Below are 24,602 nucleotides of genomic sequence, written 5' to 3'. Positions count from 1 at the left end.
AAAACAGGACGTTTAAAGGGAAAGGAACACGCCTCCCAAGGTGTCAATGGTAGTCAGTAGTGAAGCAGGCAGTGGGGATGCAGTGCGAGTTGAACGGGCGCAGGCAAGCAGTTGGTCGGTTGAGGTGTATGACTGCGCAGGCTGCAATGAGGGGCACTGGTCAGTCGCGCCTGCCGGGGAGGGAAGCAAGAAGGAGACATGCACGGAATGACATCCAGTTGAGTTTCAGCGATAAGGCGTGACCCATACCTTATCCGATTAGTGCCGCTGCTTATCGGCCTCCGTCTCCACCTCCGCTGCTGCCTTCAGCCTTGCTGGCATGTGCCCTACGCAAGGCTGAGTCACTCACCATCAGAACAGTGCGTTGCAGGGATCAAGCTAATATCATCCATACCTACACTTGTCCCCGACTGGGACTCGGGGAAATCTTCACGTTATACGTCCTTAGAAATCATTTTCAAGGCCATTATTTGTTGTACACTCCTACACTATTTTGATTCCCATCGAACGCCAGATCGCAGATCCAAGTCTCCAGCACGAGCCCACCCGTAAGGACGTTAGCTATGCTGAAGGTTCAAGTGGTGCGCGGTGAAAGGAAACAATCCTCACAGCCATCGCTCATCTGCACTATAACACCGAGAATTCAAGGAGAAGGGAGCCAGCCGCAAAGAAACGACAAATGCAGGTTCAAGGGTCACCCCGCGGATTCTATCTCACACCTGGAGCGCCACCGAGCGCGGCTCCTTCCATCTGCTGAAGCCGGGACGCAAGTCGAGGGTATTTCTGCGATACTTCCAGCTGGGTTCGGGTGGCTTCGGCGTACGACAGAGCGTTGACAATCTCCCCTTCGGTCCTCGACAGCTCGGCAGCTCGTTCGAAATACTCCAAAGCTCGGACAACTTTGCCTTGTTGAAGAAGGAGCTGAGCCATTGTGGCAACGGCGATGTCACACTCGGGATCAACTATCAAAGGATTAGTCGGCGCACACTCACGACTCGCTCTCATTGACTTACGGATGAGGGCCTTCTCGCACAGCTCCTCAGCTGCCTTGAAGTCTTGCTTCCATTGATACAGTGCCAAAGCTTTGTTGATCAACGGGAGGACATTGATGGCACCGGTCGGCTTCGTCTGTCGTTCCATCTCGATGGATGTGTCGAACCTCTCGATGGCCTCTTGATACTTTTGTTGGTCAAGAAGGAGCTCGCCATAATAGTTGTAGACGTCCGGCACTTTGTCAAAGTTTTTGATGCATCTGCGGAACGTCGCCATCGATGACGCGATCGAGCCCATCTTGTACTGGGTTACACCGAGCTGGATGTGCGAGTAGATGAAGTCCCTGTCGAGGTCAATCGACTTCTGATAGTCCTTGGCAGCGTCGGCGAACTCTCCGAGGATGAAATGGAGTTGCGCTCGATGGTAGTAGATATCCGGATCGTCCTTGTTCTGCGCCATGGCCTTTTCAAAGTCCTCGGCAGCCAGGTCCTTGTTGCCCAATTCCAACTGCATGCTCGCACGCTTGATGTAGGCCTGGGTCATCGAGGGCTGCAGTTCCACAGCCTTGGTCAGATCCTCCAGCGCCTTTGTTGTGTCTCCTTCAAGGTACAAGAACGTGGCGCGCATGTTGAGGGCAAAGGCCTCATGTTCGCCAAGGTCCCCAAGCTCGACGGCCTTCTTGAACGCAGCGGCAGCCTCGTCATAGCCTTGCCCGGTCTTCTTCTTCATCGAGAGGAGCCCGCGCTGTAGCTGGCCCTTGCCAGTATTCTCGTCAAGTTCCACTCCCTCTTCCAGCCCAGCCGGCGGAGGCTGTGGGCGGAAGCTTTGGAGGTAGTTTGAGACGAAGGTAGCACTTGGTAGCTTGTTCTTCTTGCCTGCAAGAATGGCCTTACCCTTCTTCTCAGCCACCTTCTTCAGAAGTCTCTCCACACTCTGCGCGCTGTTCTCGTTCTTGAACCCATCGATGATGCAGCTGGCGGTGTAATCTAGCAGCGCCTCGGAGAACATTCCCAGATGCTCGTATGCATGTGCTCGCCGATTTAGAGCCTTCACGTACTCTGGATCCATGGAAACCGCGGCACTGGTGTCCTCCACGACTTTGTCCCATTCGCTGAGGGCGTTGTAGCACGCGGCTCGGTTGGAGTAGAAGACGGGATCGGGTTTGCAAAGGATCGCCTTGCCGTATAGTTCGATGGCCTTGTTGTAATCTTTAGAGCCATAAGCCTTGTTGCCCGCAGCTTTCAGTTTGCCTGCATATGTGGCTCTCTCCTGCTTTGTGTCAGCGATGACCGATATAGATCAAGACATCCAACCCCACCTCTGCGCTCAAGCTTTCTACCGTATTTTCATTGATCTCGGGAAGTTCATCCTCGGTCTCAACGGCGGCGGGCTTTGGGGGGACTGTGCCTAGCTCCACTGTCAGTATCTTGCCAAAGAAGAGGAAATGTCCAATAGCAAACACTCACCGGCCTCGGCGTCTTTGAGACTGATGCCAGTGCCAGCCTTCTGTGCTTCCTCGGCGGCCTTCTTTTCCTTCCGGCGCTCCTTTTTGCTCTTCCTCTTTTCTGTGGAGGAAGGAGGTCCGCCTGTTCTCGGACCGGAGAAGTAATAGATGGCTCCGGCACTTGTGATGACTACCACAGTTCCTGCGATGGTGTATGCAACTGCTTTGTTCTCCGACACCCAGGTAGACATGCGATCCCATAATGACGGGGCTGCACGCGAGGCATCGATGGCCACAGGATCCGCCATTGGTGCAGGAGTCTAATGTACAAGGAGGAACAAAGCGAGGACAAGAAAGGGACGATGCAGAATGGCAGGGAGAAGATGGCAGGGCAATCTGGTGGTGACGAGGATACAAAATGTTTCGACAATTCAATTCGGACTCGAAGAATGATCTCAGATTGAAGCGCAGATGGAGATTCGCTGGCTGGGCGGCGGACCAATCGAAAAGCTCCGTGATTTGTCCAGCTGCGAAATCCTGCCGCATCGTGCCAACAAACAATCTTCATCTTCACGCGCTGGATGGCTGGTGGCTACATCTCCTCCTTCTATTCTCTGACCTTGTTTCTATTGACTTATACGGTCTCTACGCTCTATGAATGTGTGACCTCCACCGTAAGAATACGACAACTCGGCATTCCAGGCGCAACGGACGTGCGCAGTCGTGGATCACAATGAGGAACCCTGCGAACACTCGGATACACGAAGGATTGCAGAGGTACCTGGTCACTTTCGGGCTGATTGAAGTCGCCTAGGTAGTCGATCTGCCCACTACCATATTCAAGTTCAACAGCAAAGACTGCATTCCTTGCCTTACAGGCGGACCGAAACTATGGGCTCAGAGGGTGTGGCTGTCATTCTCCAAGACCCCAGTTTCCGTATCCTCACGACCTTGAAATACATCCACTTCAATGACCAAGATGTGGCCGAATTCTCCCAGCTCGTCGGGCGTTGGAAACAAGAGGAATCGAAGTCCTTGCGTTTCCACCGACAGCGATTGAGAGCGGCTGCCCAAGCATGTTCCTGGGCACAAGTGTCCAAACAATTCGAAAGCGATGACGCCGCACTTGATCTCCTGCGTGCTATTGAGCAGGCTATCACCAAGGAACTACCCGAGCCTGGCCACGGTTGTATCAAAGAGATCCGCGTGCGTGTTCTCGTCGATGGCAGTGGTCATGTGGATGTGGAGACGGTGCCAATGGGCAATGAGAGGCCGGTACGATGTCTTGTGGATGATGGCTTTTACCAGCTCCCGACGTTGCTCTCCCCGTCCTCTCCCTCAAACGACTCGGGAGCTCCCTTTTCAAAGGTGTATGTCGATTTCCTACCGACTCGAGCCTCCATCTTTACCGCACACAAGACGACATACAGGCAAGCATACAATCAGGCACGCTCGCGAGCTGAAATTGTGCACGCCGCACCTACGGACGCCGAGGTCCTGCTTTTCAACTCTCGGCGGGAGATCACAGAGGCAAGCCTCTCTACCCCGTACTTCTTCCGCGAGGGAGGCTGGGTAACCCCTGCGGTAGTCTCGGGGGGGATGTTGAGCGTCACCAAGCTGAGAGCCTCGCAGGGAGGGTTCTGCACCGAGCGGCTCGTGACACTCGATGAGCTGAGACACGGTGAGATGATCTGGCTGAGCAATGCGGTCAGGGGTTTCTTTCGAGGCATGATTTACATGAAGGATCATACAGCCAAGGACTGGAATCAGTGACAGATCAACTCGTCCTCACTCGCTCTTTAACGACCGATCTTAACACGGATGGACGTTGGGTGCATTGTACGCCATCAACAGCGTCAGTACTAGGATGCAGGGTGAAGCGCTTGTCTACCGATACTGGGGCCCTTATAGGTGAGCCGTAGAAATATTATGGGAAATAAAACGTCGATCACAGTCGCCATATTGGCTGCTTTCACAGGTTCATATATTTCTCGACTATCTTCTCCGCAAACGTCGCTAATGCCATGGCTCATGCCCCAGTCCTGATTGAATATTCATGACGCTATCAGTTTCCGCCATAGACGAAATCTTCCTTTTCCTCTATTCTTTCGGGCTCAGGCTCATCTTCTTGATATGTCCCTTAACCTCTCCATTTGACGTCGATTCCATGTCCTGTTGGATTTCCACTTTCGCTCCTCCAACGCTCATCTTCTTCGACTGCCGTCCATTCTCCGCGGGTTCTTCTTCCTTCTTAACCTCACCCTCCTTGGTCGAGGGGGCTGCTTTTGACTCGGCTTTCACTGGATGCGAATTTCCCTTGTACACGAGGGGCCTGAGCCTGAAGTAGTCATCCCGCACTTCCTCGGTGACGAGTTTCCTCCGCGCCTGGAAGGCTGCGACGTAGTCCTGGATGTACTTGATGCAGATTTGCTTGAGCTCGCCAGTCATCATTTCTCCAGACTCGTAGGCTTTCTTGATCCGGGTGAGTTCATCGTCATCCTCCATGAAAAACGTCAGATACTGGAATGGAACATCCACCATAGTGTTTCCGCCCAACTCGCGTTGCTTCTCGGCGGTGTCCTGCCCTCCAGAGAACGCAAACTTGTTGATTTTGTTCTTTATCTGATTGGGCGTGTCGGTCAGGAAAATGGCGGAGGAGTCGACGCTAGCTGACATCTTGGATCCTGGACCCTGCAACGCGGGAAGGAAGATCGAATGGATGATGGATGGCTTTTTGAACTTCATCTTCTCTGCATTATCGCGGCATTGGCGGAAATACGGGTCTTGATCGATGGCGCAGGGAATCAAGCATGGGATGCTCCGAACTTTCGAAGGATTGTCTCCGAAGATGTGAGGAAATGATGTGGCGAATGCCGCTGCCGATTGTGTTGCACAGAAGTGGAACTCGCCGATATTGTTGCTGTCGTTGAAGCCAAACGTGCCTTTGATCTGGTTGATAGTGATACGCTTGGCCATGGCGCACACGTTCTCGTAGAAAGCGCCACCCATATAGCTGAAATCGGAGAAGATGAAAGTTTTGGCTGGGTCGAACCCAACGGCAATGATGTCCTTTGCGTTCTCTCGGGCGAAGCGTTTCGAGTCCTCGATCGTGATTTTCTGTGAGTGCATGAATTTTTCGTCGTCCGTCAACATGATGACGAGTGGGCAGTCGAAGACATCTTGAAGATACTTGGTGAACTCGAAGGGGATGGAATGCCCAACATGCATGCTGTCGCTGCTGGGCCCTCTACCGGTGTAGAGATAGAAAGGCTCACCCTTCTCGTACCTGTCCAAGATCTTTCCTAGCTCCCGGTGCGAAAACACAATGCCCCTCCGCATAAACCTGTGTGCTCTTTTCCCCGTCACTCTTTCGAACCGTTCTAGGAGTTGCGGCGTGATGGGTGTCGCGCCGAATTCCCGGGTGAGTTTTTCATAGTCCACAGGGAGTAGTTTCCCACTCTCGTCCACGCCGCCCGAGACCTCGAAGGGAGTGACACGCTGCGCAACACTCTCGTGGTGCGCCTTGTCTGCTAACGCGCTGGTGGTAAGATTCGGAGGTTGCCCAGGTTCGTCTGCGGGCGCGGGGGCTTTTGAGTCAGGCTGGGAAGCCATGATTGCGGACACGGGGATAGAGGACTGCCGCGAGCCGGACGGGTGTGGTCTGCTTAGTGTTTTGTTTCTCGACTCAAGCCCACAACCTCATGCACGACAAAATTGGTTGTCGATTGATGACTCGGGGCGAGAAAGTGGGGATGTGAGACTCCAGAGAAGAACTTATGTGCTGCTTCGTGCCTTGTTGGTCTCGTTCTGGAACAACAGGATGTATGGATTCGTCAATTGCTGAAGGGAGTTTAGGTATCAATGGCAGCGAAGTACTACATAGAGATATCTACAGCGCAGAGTCAAGACAACAATTAAAATTGCCCGCAGCTCACGTGGCCTCCGCTTCCCCAGACGGTGTAAAGCAATACTGTTTAGTACTAAATACCTATCAACCCTTTCAATTTCCCAAGTCATGGTCTACCTCCTCCTCCACAGCTACAATCTGGATCCGGTATTGATCCTGTCAAATGTCTACCTACCCAAGTACCTTAGATGCTTCGACCTTTACACGTCACTTGCTCACCGGGGTGATAGTCGCAAATACGGATACGAAGCCTCGTTAGACCAAACACAAAGGGGCCAGGCTCCAGCAATAAGTTGTGAGCATTGCGATTCCCTTCATCTAGGTACCCTCTTTGCATTCGCAACTACTCTTGTGCCATGTTCAGATATAGCAAGTATTTCTAAATACTTCAAGTGATCTATTCCCTGTGTCAAACAATCAAATGACTCTCATTCCAACATCGATGCTTGCCTTGAAAGTCCTCGTTGTGGGTGGGGGCGTGGCCGGTCCAGCCCTGGCGCACTGGCTGTCGCGTATAGGCGCCAACGTTACTCTCACTGAGCGCTCTCCGCAGATGCGAGCATCTGGTCAACAGGTGGACCTTCGCGGTCAAGGGGTGGCTATGATGAAGAAAATGGGCATCGAAGCTGCTGTGCGGGCAGTATCTATCCATGAACCCGGCACGCAGCTCATCGATGTCAACGGCCGCACTAAGGCATTCTTCCCAGCCGCGATGGGCAGTACCGGGAAGCAAAGTATCACATCAGAGTACGAGATCATGCGCGGCGACCTGGTGAGGATTCTGTACGGACTCACGGAGAATCGGCCAAACGTCCGGCATCTGTTCAATACGACTATCGAGCGCTTCACGCAGGACGATGAGAACGACCCCAACGGCAAAGTCCATGTGAGCTTTCGGGACGGCCGCCAGGAAGACTTTGATCTGGTTGTTGGTGCCGACGGAACTGGTTCAAAGACCCGCGCAATGATGCTGAGTCCAGACGATCCTGATCCGCGGCGTTTGCGTGGAGGGTATATTGGCTATTTCAGCATCCCCTCGCAGCCCGGCGACTCGGATCGGTTCACTTTCTGCCATTTGCCTGGGGGCCGCGTGGCCCGTGTCATTGGCACGAGAAAGGACGTCCCCGACCTGACGCGGGTATATATGCAGATGCGTGGGAAAGATGCTGTCGTCGATGCAGCATCGAAGGCGGGAGATCTTGCTCAGCTAAAGAATGCTTTAGCCGATCTGTATCAAGACGGTGGGTGGGAATGTGAACGCTTCACGAATGCACTACGGCATGCACCGGAGGCTGATGACCTGTACTTCACACCGTTCGTGGAGGTTCAGCTTCCCCCAGGATCCTGGTCGAAGGGGCGTGTTGTCCTGATCGGTGACGCAGCACACTCCTCGACAGCGGACGGATACGGCTGTACATGGGGCTTGGTAGGGCCCTATATCCTGGCCGGCGAGATTGCGACGCTGTTGAAGCAGAAGTCCTCGCCCACAGCGGCCGTGGTTCCGGGGGCGAAGAACTATGAGGAGAGGTTCAGACCAGTAGCCACGGCGACGCATGGGGGCAGCCAGGTGGCTGAGTCTCTGTTTTTCCCCACATCGAGCGTCGGAATCTGGATGCTGCACACGGTTGCAAGAATGGCGGCGTACTGGCAACTCGACCAGATGGGCGGCCTGAGTGAGAAGACATCGAAATGGCAACTCCCAGAATATCCCGAGCTGGAAAGAGAGCAGGGTGAAGCCTGAATTTCATTCTCTCTTACGGGCGTGAGTGATCTCCAAACTGCCCATGTACTTTAGCACGTCCCATCTCTTTCTGTCATGATACTCACTCAGCTCTACGACATATACAACAATAAATACTGCCCCGATTTGTGGACACATTCGGTGCGATTGAAGTCAGCGATGTGAAGGGCGGCCTGCTATTCCCCCTGTCCAGTGTCTTCCCGCTGCATAATACCAAATACTGCTGCAGAACCACAGCAGAAGTAACTGTGTATAGGCCTGTAAAGAATCACTGCTGTCGACATTCTGATAGACCCCGCATTCAGGATTCAAACATTAAAGCAGCAAGTCAAAAAGTAGAGGGGCGCAATGGCCCCGCAGGATAAACTCTCCGGACCAGCTCAAAGCAGCAAGATTACATGTGGCAATATTTTTACGACGATTGGGCGCTCACTGCGATCGTCACACTCTCTTCTCACTCTACTGCCCAGCGGCACGCGAGCAACAAGAGGGAGTCTCCTGGGACAGGATCAATTATCTCCACGCTCTCTTCGCCTCGCCTCGCCCTTCATCTTTGATATCCATTCAGGCGTTGTCCATGACACCATGAAATTCTACGAGAGTTCGTTCAGCTACGACTACACATTTCCTGCCGTCACCTTGGCCTACTTTCTCCGCTATCCCAATCCATATTCGAGACATGTCTTGAGTTCCGATGTCATCGATCGCTATGTCGATCCCGAAACCCAACGTCTGCATACCGTACGGCTTCACTTGAAGAAGTCCAAGGTGCCTGCCGGCATTCTCAAAATCCTCCCTGGGGGCCTCGCCGGCCCTGGTGGCTCGAGCCAGAGTTACATCCTCGAAAAGAGCACTATTGACCTCAAGGAAGGCTGGATGGAAACCGAGTCACGAAACATGGAGTGGACGGGGATATTGAGTGTCGTCGAACGTCAAACCTATCAGCGGCAACGGCTTTCAGACATGCCCACGCCGAGCCTGCCTGCGGATGATGCACAGCGATCCAAGGAGACAACTTCGTGCAAAACCGTGGTTACGTTCGTCTCACATCTGGGTCAAGGCAAGATCTTTGGTCACAAGAAGCACGAACATGCTGCAGCTGCCGAGGAGGAGCCGCCCAAGCAGGGTTTCTTTGCTGCGCTGTCGACAGCAGGGATCCAGAGGACTGTTGAACTTATCGGTGTTAAGCGAACAAAGTCCGCGTTGGTCAACGGCAAGGAGGGCATGAATGTCGTGCTCGAACGGTTGCGCAACGGAGGAATTGTCGGTGTTCTCGAGGGCATGAGGAGGGATCGAATGGAAGGCATGGGTGGAGAAGGACATTGGAAACAAGTCTGGTTGAACCGCCATGATTCTGGTGACCATGACAAGGACTGAGCAACCTCAGCCTAGAAGTCTGGTGTACCTGTAACACTAACATATCTGGACTTTGAGCAGGGCGTTGGGGTTGGATTACGAGCGATGAGGCTACTTTGGAGAGTTGTATCTTTTCATGTTCACAGTGCGACCCTAGGTAGGCATTGAACAATGACCATGTCCACTCACTCCTTGGATACTGAATCGAGGTCTATCGTTTCTGAGAGAACTGGTACAGACCGCCGGTGTAGGAGGTTGTTATGCTACACGGGTGGAGCGAGCAACCGCCTGGGATGGCAATCTTGTGGAATTCAGGCTGGGTGCAATGCTGAACCTGCTGCCGTGAGGATCATGTATATGATGGTATGCACGTGAAAGCAATCGTCAGGTCGGCATGTGTTTAGCCCGGATTTGGACCTCCTCACCAATTTTCCGCGAACTCTGATGGTGGATGGTCGGGAAGTCACGGTATAGGGGGTCATCATTCATCGGTGTCGCTTTGATGGGTTTCATGACGAGGGGACCGGCTGGGAACCCGTCTGGGTGCAACAGGTGCCAGTGGTAGCCAGGAACAAGGTACATAGCGCAGTATTAATTCTACCTGCTCGGAAAGAGTAGATCTTTGGATTCCAGTCGATGATCGCGCCCGTCCGGCGCGAAATCAGGACCAACTCCTTGCGGACGATGTTGAAATGGGGAGCGGAGACAGCATCCAAGTCTGGTTTGTTGAATGACAATGCTCGCCACACAATAGGGAGGATGACCGGCTGGAACGATATAACAGTTCCATGGTACCAAATGGAAGGCTCGCTTGGCTGAAATGGAGAGTTCGGACAGGGTGCAGTGGCAGGAGTCGACGGAACCATCGGCCTGGATGACAAGAGCAATAGCCTGAGAGGCCGAACCAGACAATAGTATCGGGAACAATACCTATGGATACCTACCAGGTAAGTAGTAATAGTATAGGAATTCCTAGTAAATTACTAAGCGTTCCGAAAAACGATTACGCTAAGATATTTAGTATGATCTACTACTCTACTTAATAGAGTAGTATAGAGTATAGATTAGTTCTTATACGTCGCTAACTTCCTGTTTAATAGTACCCTTAGTCTCTTAATTAGGTCCCCCTTAGTTCCCCTTCTAGGTATTACACTACTCGGCTCGGTGCTCGGCGCTATCACTTGGAAATTTCACGCCCGACTCACCCCTCTCTGGGATTAGGGTGATGCCGCTCTATATTCACCCTGAATTGCTGCGCCATAGATATGGTGTCTAATAGTATGGTGTCCTATTTCGGCCCGCATACATTCCCTTGCGTTGAGCCGTCTCTATTTCATCCTTGACTCCCAAAGGGTGGACGTCGTCGCCTCTCTCTCTTGCCACTTGATAGATATCATGGAGCAAGATAGTCTAACAAAAGTATAGTTCCCCTGTGATATATCACATTCTCCTCTTCAATGTCTCATGCCTGATCCGTCGACTTGCTCTAGGTATCTCAAGTAGCGAGGGCCACTTGCCTTGCGCATTGAGCGACCCCATCTGATGAACACAAGCACCAGGGCTGTCTGTGCCAAGCCAGCGAATGCCGCCACGATAAAGGCATTTTGATATCCTAAATTCGTTACCCATGGGGTGATTCTGTACGAAGAAAGGTCAGCATCAAATCCCCAGTCGACGCTTCATTGGAGAGCATCTCACCCATAGCTCACGGCGAAACTCATGGTATTGCGGATCAGAATGACGGTGACAATCGCATCTGCGCCCAGGTCTTTGTATGAGTCGATACAGTAGCTGATAGGCAATTGACATCCAATAGTAATAGACGATGCCAGCAGACCCATGGCGAAGACAAGGCCAAACCAATGAACGTGATGAGCGGCACCAATGCCCCAGAGCAGCAGCGAGCCGGGGGTTAATGCGAACAAAGCGCAATACAGCCATAGACGGTGCTCGGGCTCCCTCACCCCGTTGTTCTGTCGAGCTTTCCAGAGGACGAACTTGTCTCCCATTGGGCCCGACCAAAAGGCGCTATGTTTCACAGTAAGTATTTGCTCTTGCCTCCATTTGGGGGCCTATAGAACGTACCCAAGAAACACTCCGATAACACAAGCCACATAGGTCAGGCCGACCATGCTGGACCGGAAGTTATATGGTGCGTCAGTGAAGATGACGGAGGCGGTGCCATTGAGGACGTTGAAGTAACAAATGACTGCGCCATACATGAAGCCACTGAAAACGACTATCGGGAAGCTCAAAAATTTGAGGGGCCGCAGGATCATGCCCTTCAGTTGGATCGTCTTCTGTAGGTCTTGCGTCCTGAAGAGTCTCATACGTTGCAGATACGTTGTCTTGTGATAGGTCGTGGTTACTGCAGTGGCAGAGGTTTTCGGTGAAGTACTTGGTGCTTGCAGTGCCCCTTTGGCATCAGTTGATTGGGGGACGGCCATGGCTGTTTCTGACACTTGAGCTTCTGCAACGAAGTCCTGGTCGACACCAGCAAGTGCAGGTCGGACAAAATTGGTTTCCTCCATCAGGAAGAAAAGAATGACAAGTGTGCCGCCATTGAAGATTGCACACCAATACTATAACCATCAATGAGCCAATGTAGGTGCAAAGCAAGCCACGTGGGCGCTCATGGAAGTGGAACGTACCAAAACCCATTGCCATCCTTGACCATCATTAATAAAGCCTGACATGATAGGTGCTGCGAAGTTGGCACCGGCGATGAAGAGCGCGTAGACCCCCATGTACGTTCCTCGTTCATGAGCAAAGAACTAGAACCCACGCATCAGGGATGACTTCTGTCGAGTAACGGAAACAAGGACAACATACCACGTCAGAAATCGTTATTTCGCAGAGGGACTCGATTGGCGCGCCGACCAGGCCCTGGAGAACCTTGTTGGCGATCCATTGGCCATTGTTGGTCGTATAAGGGGCCCATAACATGATTGCCTGAAACAAAGGGGGGGAGTTGGTTAGATTCCACCTCATGTAGTGTTTAGGAAGATACTCCATACCATAGTCAACAGTGTAGATAACAGGTAGACTGGACGTTTTCCGAACTGTTGAGCAAGAGCCTGCCAGAAGAGACAGCCCCAGCCTAAAGTCAAGAACATGTAGCCGGTGCCAGAGTTCAAATCGGCTATGGTAAGGCCGGTAGCGGCGGAAATGGGGACAAGGACAGAGTAGATGGCCGCTGAGGCAATACCGACCGCGAGAACGTAGCTGTGCAACGGTCAAGTTAGTCCGCAGGCTGAATGAGAGGTGTGGTGAAGGCGGTGTCCAACTCACACAGACAGACAAAACACCAACATCATCTTGCGGCGTGGAGTCCAGTTCAAAGGATCGTTGGGATCATTGGACGGCGTAGGTATAAGGACGATATCACGTTTCGCCGTGTTGGCGTGGCGGGCGTGCACAGTGCCATCGAGATCGACGAGTTGCACGGTTCCGGGGATAAACTCATTTGTATCTGTAGCGCGGGACATGGTGAAACTGGTGAAGCCTCTGGGATTACGGGACAGGTAAGGCTTCCACAGGACAGGACGAAGGGATCAGAAAGAGATGATGAAGTTGAAATTGACAAGATGTGCTCAGGTAGGGGGCAACCTCCCCTTTCTTATATAGAAACAGAATATGGATGAGGTGCTGTCTATAGTGATCCATCATCTGGCCTTGTTCTTTTCCCACACGTCAACAAGGTTATCTATCATTCCAGCATGGTTCGACTCGTACCAGGGACAATCAATGTTCCTGCGACATCTGTTGGCACTGGCATTCCCGATGGAGCGGGAGACTCTCGAGATTGAGATGATAAAGGTATACTTGTGTGAGCAACCTTAGAATTTCGTGATGAGCCTCGCGGTTCCCTGCCACCAGTAAACTGCGGTTTCTCCTGCATGGGCGCCGCGTGGGCTTATCGAATCCGGGCCGACGGCGCTAACACGCAAATCCAGCTAATTGGCCGGAGACCGCCATACGCAGTCTATCTATCCCGGTCCCGGGACCAGGGATTGACGGTCCAGCCGGACCTCGGAACTTAAGTACAAGGCTCCGCCGTGTGCCAATTGTGCCTAAAACATCCCCGCCCGTATCTGTGGAGATGACTAGTTCGCAAACACAGCTCATTGGTCAATTTCTCATGTGTATAAGAAACATCCTACCCGGATCGATGCCCTTCTATCGAGGGCTAGATCTGATCATGCGCCTCTAGAGTCTGAACAATGAAGGCACTATCGACACTTGCTCGCAAATGTCGAAGATTGGTGGAAGATAACACTAGAACGGTGTCAAAGTGGCTGAATTGGAACGCAGGCGTGACGGGGCAAGTTTCTCAGACGGGGACCGACACCGGCCAAAGCCACTACCTCGATGCGATGGTCAACTCGGTCTTACGGGAGTCGTAGCTCACAGAATGTATAAAATGCTTGAGAGCCCAAAGTGGCCCAACTACGACTCAAAGGATTGAGCATACATGTACCGTCCACTGTGCTAGTGACAGTCAATCCATCGAGGTTTTTTCAACGTTTGAAGATGATCGACACCGCTGCACCATGGCAAGAAGCAGCTGCTGCCAAAAGACAAGAACGACAGGCTTCGGTCCCCCACGAATGGCTTTTGGCACCGTCCGTGCTAGAGGGAGTTCATCTGGGACCCGATTCAGGCACCAACGTGCTTGCTCTCGATTTGCCTCGCAGATCTGGTCTTCTCTCTGAGCTTGAGCTAGCCATTACCGAGAAATATTCTTGCCCAGACTTGCTTCAAAAGCTGGCAGCACGAGAGCTCAGCTCTGCCCAAGTGACACTGGCTTTCTGTAAGCGAGCGGCGATTGCACATCAATTGGTATGACGGCGACCGGACGACGATTGATCAATGATCTAGGCACAAGCTTACTTGGCGAGATAGACAAACTGCCTTACCGAAATCTTCTTTGAGCGAGGCTTGAGTCGTGCAAAGTATCTCGATGAATACATTCAGACTCACAAAAAGCCGATTGGACCCTTGCACGGTCTCCCCATCAGTATCAAGGTACGACGGCACAGGATTCTTTTGGATTTGGCCAAGGGATACCTTCATCTATGGCATCAGCTTACCAGTCAATTCTCAATAGGACTGCTTCGATATAGAGGGTCTTCCTTCGACCATAGGACTTGTATCCTACCTCAAAAATCCCCCCATGCCTCACAATTCACATGTCATTGATATCTTGCTGGACTTGGGTGCTGTGCTGTACGTCAAAACAAACGTGCCACAGAGCATGATGGTCTAAGTTCCCGCCCTCTATATCAACGGATACCGCATCTAACAAATCTCTTCCAGACCTGTGACTCGGAAAACAATGTGTTTGGCCGCACGCTCAACCCCCAGAACCTGAGTCTCAATGCTGGTGGCTCCAGTGGCGGCGAGGCCGCTCTGATCGCCTTCCACGGCTCGCCAATCGGCATAGGCACAGACTTTGGAGGTTCAATCCGTATGCCTGCCGCTTGCACGGGTATCTATGGCTTCAAACCGTCCTCGGGCCGTGTACCGTATGGAAGGCAGACCGAAGGAGTGACTCCTGGATACATCCCATTTTCAGGTGCTGCCGGGCCTCTCTGTCACGGTGTAAGCGACATAGCATGTTTCATGGAGGCCGTTATCTCGGCGAAGCCTTGGAATTATGATTCCTCAGCCATTGCGTTCCCTTGGAGGCATCTTCCGGACCTAGACCGGCCCCTGACGATTGGCTTACTGGCCGAGGATCCAAAGTACCCGTTGCACCCACCCGTACGCAGGGCTCTTTGTTTGGCGGCCGAGAAGCTGACCGCCGCTGGCCACACCGTGGTACCAATCCCCCATGATCCGGAACACAGTATCAGTGTGTCGACCGAGTTGATGTTCCGATACTACCACTCGGATCCCGACAAGACCGTTCTCAAAATCATTCAGGATGGCAAAGAGCCCGTCATAGAATCTCTTGTGAGGATGAACACCCTCGGGTCGCTTGGCGAAACGAACGAGCTCCCGATCAGAGAGCTTGGGGCCATGAATCGTCTACGCTACGCCATAATCGAATATTGGAGAAAGACGTTTGTGGATGGCAAGCTGGATGTCCTCCTGGCTCCGCCATCACAAACCACGGCCGTGGCCCACGATACCTGGAACTGGATTCCTTATACCGCTTCTTTCAATCTAGTCGAAGTAAGTTGTGGCCACGCAGAGCCGTCCGGTCGACCAAAGTCGAGGTGTGCTGACAAGAAAATCTAATCATTAGTTCCCCGGTATCGTGATTCCGTTTTCCAGATCCTCCAAAGAGCTTGATCCCGACGCAGTTGTTTTCGAGGCCCCTGCTATTGGCCCGAAATGTCAGTTCTACATTGACAAGTTCCTCGATTGTTTGCTGACCTTTTGACTAAGATGATCCCATTCTCGTCGATGGCGCACCTTGTTCTGTACAAGTTCTGGCCCGGAGTCTGCAGGACGAGGAATGTCTGCGCGCTGCGAAAATCATTGACGGCGTTCTGAACAAGACAAGCAGTTGAGGCAGCTTAAGTCAAGAATCGCAGCTACGGAGGCGGACTCGACGTGGGGAGTCTGGGCCGAGTGCCAGGTTCCGAGTCTGGGGTGGTGATAACTTACAATAGAATGGTTCAAGTCAATCAAATAGATGTCACTCATCAACTTCATTCATTCACCACTCATGCCCAAGGGTTTTACCGATTTCGTAGGAGAGCAGTTCACACCTTTATCACACTCTACTGGTGCAGTTTTATAATTTATTTTGGTGGTAGTGCTATGCCATACCGGATCGTGTGATAAACCGTTCAGAGTTGCCCTGGCTGCACGTGCGGCCACACTTGCCTGATAAGCCGTCCTTCTCGAGGAGTCGATCGAGGATATCATACGATGGAACGTCTCTCTGTCCTCCGTCGTCCGGACCGGAAGAGGTATCGCGCCAGATTTGTTCGATCACAGCTTCGGTTCGTTTGGTATGTCCACTATAAGAGCCATCCCACATGTCTCTGAGTTTGGCCCTAATGAGAGACTTCAGATCTGGATCGGTGCCGGTACAAGCTAGAATTGTAACAGGCCAGCAGAAGTAGGCTGCGCAGTTGACGGCCACGACGCAGCGTCGTAATACCTCGACAGCAGCGCATGCCAGCCGCCGGATGTCGGGATGGTTGGAAACGACTTCCGGATGTTGGATTTTGTACAAGAAAATCTGGGCACTTATGGCATAGAGCAAACCTCCCTCCAGAGCTTGGCACTCGTCCCAATCGGTGGATGCATCAATGGATCGGCTCAAGTGGCGCTGAGCCTGGACGAGCTGGAATTGCAGGTGGGCTGCTTGTGAGGCGTTGGCCACGTTCAAAGGGACTCGGTGCCGTAATTGGGTCACGTAAAAAATGGTTAGATGAAGCGCGTGACCCGCGCCGAGAATGGGGGAATTGGCGATGCGGGATGCATTAGGTGATGGCAGCAGTTGCTCGTAACCATCTAGATCAGTCCAATCGAACAATGCCAGCATCTCTGGAACCTGACCATTCAAGATGGACAGATTGGTTACGTTGTATATGAATACCTCGGCCGCAATTCGATGGAAGGGGAATCGGGCATCGGCTTTGATTTGCATTCTTTGGCGAACTCGGAAGAGTTGGGCGAGACCCTGAAGATGGACCTGCGCGTTGCAAGATGGGTCTGTATTCCGCTCCTACGGGACAACCTGTCAGTCAAGGGCATTCGTTGACGATATCGATATTCGAGTTCAACAGCTCTGTGGGATACACTATGTGTGAGAGAGTCAAGGTGCGGCACGGGGTCCATTTGTACCTCAAACAAAGTCATGAGCACTGCGGCAATCATGAGCCAATCTTCTGTTCCTTCCACCGCGCCAGCATCGATGGTGCGTCTGATTTCTTTGATGGCTGAATTGTAGTAGGCCATTGCGCGCGTATATCCCACCTCGGGGCGTCCGAATATGGCCAAGTGGAGAGCACCGAGGCCGAGAAACAATTTCATAACGATGGGATTCTGGAATCCCGTTTGGTACATGTCAAAGAGCTCATGATACACGGTGGCAGCATGCGCACGGACGGAATATGGTATGATCGCTGTCCTGAAGAGGTTGAAAAGTAGTTGCTCGTTCCGTTCACTCAGTGCGATGCCCGTCCAAGAAAACTGAACGCCGAAGGACGACTGGGGCCTATCAACCTCAGTTGCTGTGCGTGTGTCAACTTCCGACTGCACAGAAACCAACCCCTCGGCATTATCCGACAAAGGGAATGCTATCGACGGAGATTCTGCCACCGCAAAGAGCAGGCTCGAAGGAGTCGCTATCTCCTGACATGTCCTCGAGGGTGATGGGCGTTTCGAATGCCGGCGGTCTGTAAAGCTGGTGGGCCATGTACAGGTCAATTGGTAGAACCTGCACCCTTCACACTGTGGTTTCCGCCCATCGCATTTCTTTCGGCGTTTGCGACAAGTGAGGCAGCCGGTCTTACTGCGAAGCCTTGCTGGGGACATGTCGTTCGTCAGGGAAAAGGTCAAAATAGGGTTGCACCTACTCTCACTGTCAGTGATACCAACGGCGGGTGGTACAGATCATGCTGGATAACGAGCGGATTCGTGTTGATATAATCGCAGCACTAACTAGGCTCCGCGTTTTTAGGTGGACGAAAGTGCACCATTACCTAGTGGTAAGGGGGAGGATGCAGTTGTCTACGTAGATGCGAGAACGGGGCAGTACATACCTGCGCCACTTACTGTGGCTAAGTAAATTTCCATACTAGCTACTAGCGGTCATTAGAAGAGTAAGAGAATCGTTCTGACAAGTCATTTTCCTAGATAATATAAACTCTACCGACCTAGTAGTAGGCCGCTACAAACCCAACTTGAAGGAGGCTCTAATGCAAATTGGAGTAACTCAAGCGGGAGGCTAGGCTTAATAAGAGACACTAGTAAGGCCATAGACTCGGCGTAGGCGTCATCTACTTTCTAGTTATTACTGGCGTCGGGCGCATGCTACAGACTACAAGCGCGGGCGGATGAGGCGGTTTTAGCAGAGCGAGTGCCCCAGATGAATCCCCCCGCTACAACCACAACTACGACACAGACACTTACTTGTCTCCGACCTGCCTGCGCCCAACCACAAGACTGTCCACAATTCAAGTTATTCTTATTACTCTTGTGAACCATCCGTTACCTTTGGGTCCAGAATAACCATTGCGATGCTATATAACTGCAAGCTGCCTTGACCTGGCTGATCCTCTCTGTCGGATACTCTTGCTTCAGCAGATTGGCCACACCTCGACTCCCCGTGCGTACATCCAAGGGCGCATCTCCCACACACTTCACCACTGCAGCACCCCGTGTCTTGACATGCTGAATCGCCGAATCAGTGATTACTGGTGAAGAAGTCTCGCGCATCCTATTCTCAACCTCACACACAAACCCGCCATCTTCTAACGCAACTCGGCGCGAAGAGGCATACCGCCTACTTTCCCTGACCCCTCCAACATGACCTCCGCAATCCACGATGACGAACTCTCCATCTCCTTACCTCAGAATGAGCAAACCCGTTCCAGACAATCTCTGCCCCAGGTGATGTCTCCTCCTACGCGACAGAGAAATGGCCTGAGCCAAACACCTGTGGCAGAGTCCCCAGGGACCGTCCGAGCCATGAACCGATTACATCAGTATAGCTTTGTCCGCAACATTGGTGAAGGGTCGTTTGGTAAAGTCAAACTGGCAAGGCACAAGGTGACAGGGCAGGAGGTTGCCATGAAGACCATCAACCGGCGCAAGTTGATCAGTCGAGACATGGCTGGTCGCATCGAACGCGAGATCCAATACCTGCAATTATTGCGGCATCCGCACATCATCAAGTTATACACGGTCATCACCACCAAGACAGACATCTACATGGTGCTGGAATATGTGCCAATGGAGCTGTTTGATTATATTGTCAAGCATGGACGGCTTGGAGAAGCGAAGGCCCGAAAGTTGTTCCAGCAGATCATTTGTGCGGTCGAATACTGCCACCGACACAAGATTGTACATCGAGACTTGAAGCCCGAGAATCTCCTGCTGGACAAGAACATGAATGTCAAGATCGCCGATTTTGGGCTCAGCAACATCATGACTGACGGCAATTTCCTCAAAACCAGCTGTGGAAGCCCGAACTATGCTGCACCCGAAGTTATTGGCGGAAAGTTGTATGCTGGTCCGGAAGTCGATGTCTGGAGCTGCGGAGTCATCCTTTATGTTTTCCTGGTTGGCCGACTTCCCTTTGACGACGAATTCATCCCTGCCTTGTTCAAGAAGATTCAGGCCGGCACATTCCATATTCCATCGCAGACCCCTCCAGGAGCGGTGAACCTCATCAAACGCTGCCTCCAAGTGCATCCGGTCCACCGTATTACCATACCCGAGATTCGACAAGATGAATGGTTTGTCAAGGATCTTCCGGCATATCTGGTTGATCCGGTGGAGGAATTCTTGGACACTGGTGTCGATCCCAGCAAGGCGATCGATCCTCGACAATTAGCCCCCGGCAAGCCGCCCGAGGTTAGTGAGAGAATCCACGAGCAGGTGGTTGGGAAGCTTGGTCGCACCATGGGTTATGCCAAAGAGGACGTCAAAGATGCTCTCAGCAAAGACGAACCAAGTGCCATCAAAGATGCCTACCTGATTGTGAGGGAGAATCAGTTGATGATCGACACGCCACAATTCCGCGCGGAAAACCCTGAGCTCGAATCTTTCATGGCCTCTTCACCGCCTGTCGAACCGAACTATGCTGGGTTTCCTGGCTCTCCACCCACAGCCCGCAGATACCAGGACGACGTGAAGCCCCTGACCCCGACCCGAACAGACGCCCATCGAACAAGCCGAACTCTATCTGAGACGCCTTCATTTCGCGAGGAAGAAACGCCCCGGATCTCTAACGTCCGAGTACTCAATACGTCTCTACCTCATGTCCATGAAGAATTGATGCAGATCCGTGAAAAGGCCAAGAGCAGGGGTGAAGATCCAGATTCAGTCCTTCATCCTCAGGATGACGAGGACGACGCAGAGAGCCCGATCCCGGAAGAAATCAAGGATGAAAATGGAAACCCCATTTACCGGTCGAAAGAAGAGCAAGAAGCGACGTCCAGAGCGTTGAAGCCGCATTCTCGCTCAGTGACCGCGTTGAGCTCTCTGCGGGACCCGAAGTCGTGGCCTGAAGGCATGACGAGCATGTCGCAAGACGAGCGACGAGCCGCCCCGTCGAAACCGAAAGCTCGCAAATGGCAGTTTGGCATCCGGTCTCGGAACGCGCCGTATGAAGCGATGAAGTGTCTGTATGCGGCCCTCAAAGCTCAAGGGGCGGAGTGGGAAGTCAACCCGTGGCTACTTCCGGAGTGTCTGCCTGATGGAGAAGACGAGAAGGACATGATCCCAGCACCACCGCCCGATCTGGCTCCAGGCGAACGGCATCATGTCCTTCAGCAGAAGCATTCCTTCCTCAGTGAGCATTACTACGTGCCGCGGGATCCTTGGAATATCCGTGCTCGGGTGTTGAAGAAAGGGATGTTGATGCCTGGAGAAGCGCCATCACTTTCGGCCAATAGCTCTGCTGTCAGTCTACCGGCGGAAGCGCAGAAACAGCTCAAAAAGCACATTGAGCAGCTTGGCGGCTATGCTTCTGATGAGATTGCCAAGGCACTGGGAGCGACTACGGCCAACGGACCAAGTTCGAAAATGAAGTCTCCGGCGGAGTCCAACAGTCAGAACCAGGATGCGTTTACCGGGCCCGGGCAGACTATGAGCAGACCGGAGAGCCTGTCGACACTGAACAAGAAGATACCCAGCGAGCACGTTGGGGTTTGGGTGTTCATAGACATTCAACTGTACACCTTGGAGAGCGGGACTTATGTGGTCGACTTCAAATGTGACGGATACCAGAATGTCATTTGGCACGATTCCAAGAGACCGGGAGAGAAGAGCAAGGGGTCCAGCAACACCAGTGCCGTCACCAGTCCATCGACCAGCAGGCCTACCAGTGGGTTTGGAGGGCTCAGCTATAGCAGTTCTGATCGACTGGATGAAGAGGAGTTGGACGGGTGTTGGAAACCGGTCAGCAAACGATACAAGAATGTGGAAAAGGAGATCTCGAGTCCATACCCGTTCCTTGACGTTGCTAGTGACCTGGTAGCTCAGCTGGTAAGTTTAACATGAATAACATGACGGGACGAGTGCTGACAAGGTTGCCAGTGGGGTGGTGCTGCGTGATTCATTTCCCGCGACGACGATCATGACCAAAATACGACGACGGATTCATTCACCAGTGAGGCGCAAGGACAGACATGAAAGGTGTCGTTGGCCAGATGCCAGCATGGATACCCCGGGTTACACATGAAAATGGTCGCATGGAATAGCAGACCGTCTATGGCTGGTTTGGGATGAATGGAATTATGACCTTCAATTGACGATGCCAGCTCTATTATGTGTGAGGATGGACAGTACCGTGTAGCTAGAACGTGGAGCAAGGATCAGGGAAGCTTGAAACGACAGAGAATTCGATAGGATAGCAGATGATGTATAAATTTACCTCTGGTATCTCGAGTAGCTCCGTACTTCTGTTGTAGTAAGAGTGGTTGTTGAGTAGAGGTAGATACTGGTAGTAGGGTAGGAATTCCATCTCCTCTTACAGAGTAAAATCATGCCAAGATTGCATATTAAATCATGTCCTCGTCAGTCCATCGACCACCCCAACACCAACCACCATTGACTCCTATTTCAACAACTTACTCAACGTTGAGTCCACGACGACTCTTCCCATGCTGTGATCAAGTCCCACCCAACCTTTTCGGACGCCTTCCTCGCCGCTGCTCAGGATTCCCGCAAATCGAACCAGGCCGCCAAGTTCCTTCTGTTGCAGCCTTGTCACTCTAAGATCATCAAGACGAGAGCTCCTACCAAGAGACTCTAGGAGAAAGAAACGAAGCGTTTAACCTGCTGGATGAAAGGTGGCTAGTCCAAAGAGTATTCCGGTCGGGCCATCAACACCATGGGTGTCGTGGCAAAGCTGAGATCGTGGTCCCACGAGCTCACCCCTTACTTCATCTACATTCTCCTGACCGCCACTCTGGGCCCGCTACTATTTGGCTATCATCTGGTACAGTATTTGTCTACGCATCCCCTTCGACTGCCCTGTCATCATCCCCTGCACGTCCAAGGATAGGATAGGATAAGACACTAACGATGTCGATGCTGCTCTGTCCAGGCCGAACTCAACGCTCCCCAAGATGTCATCACCTGCGTCAAAAAATCCATCCGGTCAACGACGGCCAGCACGGCCCTGTCAAGCTCCGGCCTGCCACAGTGTATCCCCATGAACCCGACCCAGATCGGTCTCGTATCGTCCATCTTCACTCTGGGCGGTCTGATCGGAGCTCTGGCGGCGGGACCTCTGGCCGCGCGTTACGGCAGACTGGCAGCGATGCGGGCCAACACTGTCTTCCTCGCTCTGGGTCCCGTTGCGGAGGCTTTGGCGCCCAACATCGGCGTGCTGGCGGCCGGACGATGCGTGTCCGGCTTGGGCGCGGGAGTCGCCGTGGTCGTGGTGCCCATCTACATCTCGGAGACGGCGCCACCCAAGGAGAAGGGCTTCTTTGGCGCCTTCACCCAGATCATGACCAACATGGGCATCTTCGTCACGCAGCTCCTGGGCTATTTCCTCAGCCGCGACCAGCTGTGGCGCCTGATCCTGGCCGTCGCCGGTGCGATCGCACTCGTCCAGCTGGTCGGGCTGGTCTTCGCCGTCGACAGTCCCGCGTGGCAGGCGGACCACGGCGACGCGAGACGGGCCAAAGCGAATCTCCGACGCATCCGTGGGCCCAACGCCGATATCGACGATGAGGTTGCTGCGTGGAGGGTGCAGCCGGGTGATTCTCTGGGATCTGGTTCGTGTTTTTCGACTCCTCCTCCTCTGCTATTACCACTTCGTCGTCCAGTCTAGTGCATATCTTCTCTGCCTGTATCCCCTGCATACTTTCAGGTTTACGACATACCCGACTAACCCTCGAACGAAACCAGAAGAAGAACAAACCCTCCTCGGCAACAACGAGCCGGACGGTCCTGGACCGCACGACGCGTCAACGACGAAAGACGAACACGAGCAACCGCTGGGCATCGTGGGCGTCCTCCGGTCGCGGAAACACAGACCGGCGATCCTGGCCGTCGTCACTGTCATGCTGGCCCAGCAACTGTGCGGCATCAACAGCATTGTCATGTACGGCGTGTCGCTGCTGGCCGACCTCCTGGCCGCCAATTCCGCGCTGCTCAACATCTTCGTGAGCCTGTTGAACGTGGTCGCCACGACCGGCTTCGCCCCGCTCGCCGACGTACTGGGCCGCAAACCCGTGCTCCTCGCCTCCATCGGCGGCATGGGCGTCTCGGCCGTCCTGCTGGCCGTCGGCATCCGCGCCGCCATCCCCGTCCTGTCCGCCGTCAGTGTGCTGCTGTTCGTCGCCGGCTTCGCCTTCGGCCTCGGCCCCGTGCCCTACATCCTGGCGTCCGAACTCGTCGGCCCGGAGGCCGTCGGCGCCACCCAGTCCTGGGCTCTCGCCGCCAACTGGATCTCCACCTTCCTTGTCGCCCAGTTCTTCCCTGTGGTCAATGAACGCCTCGGTAAAGGAGTTGTGTATTTCGTCTTTGCAGCTCTGGCCGCTGTTTTCTTCGTCTTCGTCTCGTGGTATGTCCCGGAGACCAAGGGAAAGAAAGATGCCGATGAGGTCTGGGGTCGGGTTCCGCGACGAGAAGATTGATTTGGTTTTTCACAGGAATAGTAGTTATATAAACCGTGCCTGGCATTGGAGACAGCCTGTGTCGTGTGAATGAACATGCAGTCAGGGAAGGGCTGCAAGTATGGGATTTGCATGATGCATGATGAGCATGGTTTTGGGCGTCTGTTTTGATGGCCTGGTATAACAAATTGGACTGAGCAGTGTACTGATACGCCAGACTCCAAGTATGACTGGCAAGGCTGGCTGGTTTTCTAAAGTTCCGGTATTTCTATGGTGTATACCTGCCGACCCTGAGTGATTATGATATCGGTACTCACAGTCTGTCTGCTTTAGTGGTGAAACATGCCTGTCTGTGTCTGTACAGATTCTGGTATTCAACAACTCTGCGTACCAAAG

At 52.9% G+C, this 24,602-nt stretch overlaps 10 protein-coding genes across 10 annotated transcripts; 6 read left to right on the top strand and 4 right to left on the bottom strand.

The window, feature by feature from the left end:
* Nucleotides 1–708: 708 nt before the first annotated feature.
* Nucleotides 709–2,745, bottom strand: A1O1_03221 (mitochondrial import receptor subunit tom-70; the record flags this gene model as incomplete). Its single annotated transcript, XM_007724127.1, has 4 exons — nucleotides 709–962; nucleotides 1,014–2,262; nucleotides 2,312–2,400; nucleotides 2,460–2,745. The coding sequence occupies 4 exons, from the start codon at nucleotides 2,743–2,745 to the stop codon at nucleotides 709–711; spliced, it is 1,878 nt and encodes a 625-aa protein (XP_007722317.1).
* Nucleotides 2,746–3,328: 583 nt separating this feature from the next.
* On the top strand, nucleotides 3,329–4,210 carry A1O1_03220 (uncharacterized protein; the record flags this gene model as incomplete). The annotated part of the gene is made up of 1 exon (XM_007724126.1): nucleotides 3,329–4,210. One exon carries the CDS (start codon nucleotides 3,329–3,331, stop codon nucleotides 4,208–4,210), a length of 882 nt encoding a protein of 293 aa, XP_007722316.1.
* Nucleotides 4,211–4,537: 327 nt separating this feature from the next.
* A1O1_03219 (tryptophanyl-tRNA synthetase) lies at nucleotides 4,538–6,049 on the bottom strand (the record flags this gene model as incomplete). The annotated part of the gene is made up of 1 exon (XM_007724125.1): nucleotides 4,538–6,049. One exon carries the CDS (start codon nucleotides 6,047–6,049, stop codon nucleotides 4,538–4,540), a length of 1,512 nt encoding a protein of 503 aa, XP_007722315.1.
* Nucleotides 6,050–6,786: 737 nt separating this feature from the next.
* On the top strand, nucleotides 6,787–8,085 carry A1O1_03218 (uncharacterized protein; the record flags this gene model as incomplete). Its single annotated transcript, XM_007724124.1, has 1 exon — nucleotides 6,787–8,085. The coding sequence occupies one exon, from the start codon at nucleotides 6,787–6,789 to the stop codon at nucleotides 8,083–8,085; it is 1,299 nt and encodes a 432-aa protein (XP_007722314.1).
* A 585-nt stretch (nucleotides 8,086–8,670) lies between these two features.
* A1O1_03217 (uncharacterized protein) lies at nucleotides 8,671–9,462 on the top strand (the record flags this gene model as incomplete). Its single annotated transcript, XM_007724123.1, has 1 exon — nucleotides 8,671–9,462. The coding sequence occupies one exon, from the start codon at nucleotides 8,671–8,673 to the stop codon at nucleotides 9,460–9,462; it is 792 nt and encodes a 263-aa protein (XP_007722313.1).
* Nucleotides 9,463–10,895: 1,433 nt separating this feature from the next.
* Nucleotides 10,896–12,929, bottom strand: A1O1_03216 (uncharacterized protein; the record flags this gene model as incomplete). Its single annotated transcript, XM_007724122.1, has 7 exons — nucleotides 10,896–11,079; nucleotides 11,140–11,469; nucleotides 11,527–12,023; nucleotides 12,093–12,215; nucleotides 12,274–12,393; nucleotides 12,459–12,666; nucleotides 12,733–12,929. 7 exons carry the CDS (start codon nucleotides 12,927–12,929, stop codon nucleotides 10,896–10,898), a joined length of 1,659 nt encoding a protein of 552 aa, XP_007722312.1.
* A 1,045-nt stretch (nucleotides 12,930–13,974) lies between these two features.
* A1O1_03215 (uncharacterized protein) lies at nucleotides 13,975–15,962 on the top strand (the record flags this gene model as incomplete). Its single annotated transcript, XM_007724121.1, has 6 exons — nucleotides 13,975–14,283; nucleotides 14,347–14,469; nucleotides 14,552–14,704; nucleotides 14,761–15,621; nucleotides 15,695–15,785; nucleotides 15,838–15,962. 6 exons carry the CDS (start codon nucleotides 13,975–13,977, stop codon nucleotides 15,960–15,962), a joined length of 1,662 nt encoding a protein of 553 aa, XP_007722311.1.
* Nucleotides 15,963–16,213: 251 nt separating this feature from the next.
* Nucleotides 16,214–17,943, bottom strand: A1O1_03214 (uncharacterized protein; the record flags this gene model as incomplete). Its single annotated transcript, XM_007724120.1, has 2 exons — nucleotides 16,214–17,131; nucleotides 17,251–17,943. The coding sequence occupies 2 exons, from the start codon at nucleotides 17,941–17,943 to the stop codon at nucleotides 16,214–16,216; spliced, it is 1,611 nt and encodes a 536-aa protein (XP_007722310.1).
* Nucleotides 17,944–18,936: 993 nt separating this feature from the next.
* A1O1_03213 (CAMK/CAMKL/AMPK protein kinase) lies at nucleotides 18,937–21,636 on the top strand (the record flags this gene model as incomplete). Its single annotated transcript, XM_007724119.1, has 1 exon — nucleotides 18,937–21,636. One exon carries the CDS (start codon nucleotides 18,937–18,939, stop codon nucleotides 21,634–21,636), a length of 2,700 nt encoding a protein of 899 aa, XP_007722309.1.
* Nucleotides 21,637–22,468: 832 nt separating this feature from the next.
* A1O1_03212 (uncharacterized protein) lies at nucleotides 22,469–24,227 on the top strand (the record flags this gene model as incomplete). The annotated part of the gene is made up of 3 exons (XM_007724118.1): nucleotides 22,469–22,576; nucleotides 22,685–23,363; nucleotides 23,497–24,227. The coding sequence occupies 3 exons, from the start codon at nucleotides 22,469–22,471 to the stop codon at nucleotides 24,225–24,227; spliced, it is 1,518 nt and encodes a 505-aa protein (XP_007722308.1).
* Between the last annotated feature and the right edge of the window lie 375 nt (nucleotides 24,228–24,602).

Source organism: Capronia coronata (genome assembly GCF_000585585.1).
Source record: "Capronia coronata CBS 617.96 chromosome Unknown acBCG-supercont1.2, whole genome shotgun sequence".
Taxonomy (NCBI): Eukaryota; Fungi; Ascomycota; class Eurotiomycetes; order Chaetothyriales; family Herpotrichiellaceae; genus Capronia; species Capronia coronata.
Note: the sequence above shows the minus strand (reverse complement) of the source record. Positions and strands in the feature narration are given on the sequence as shown.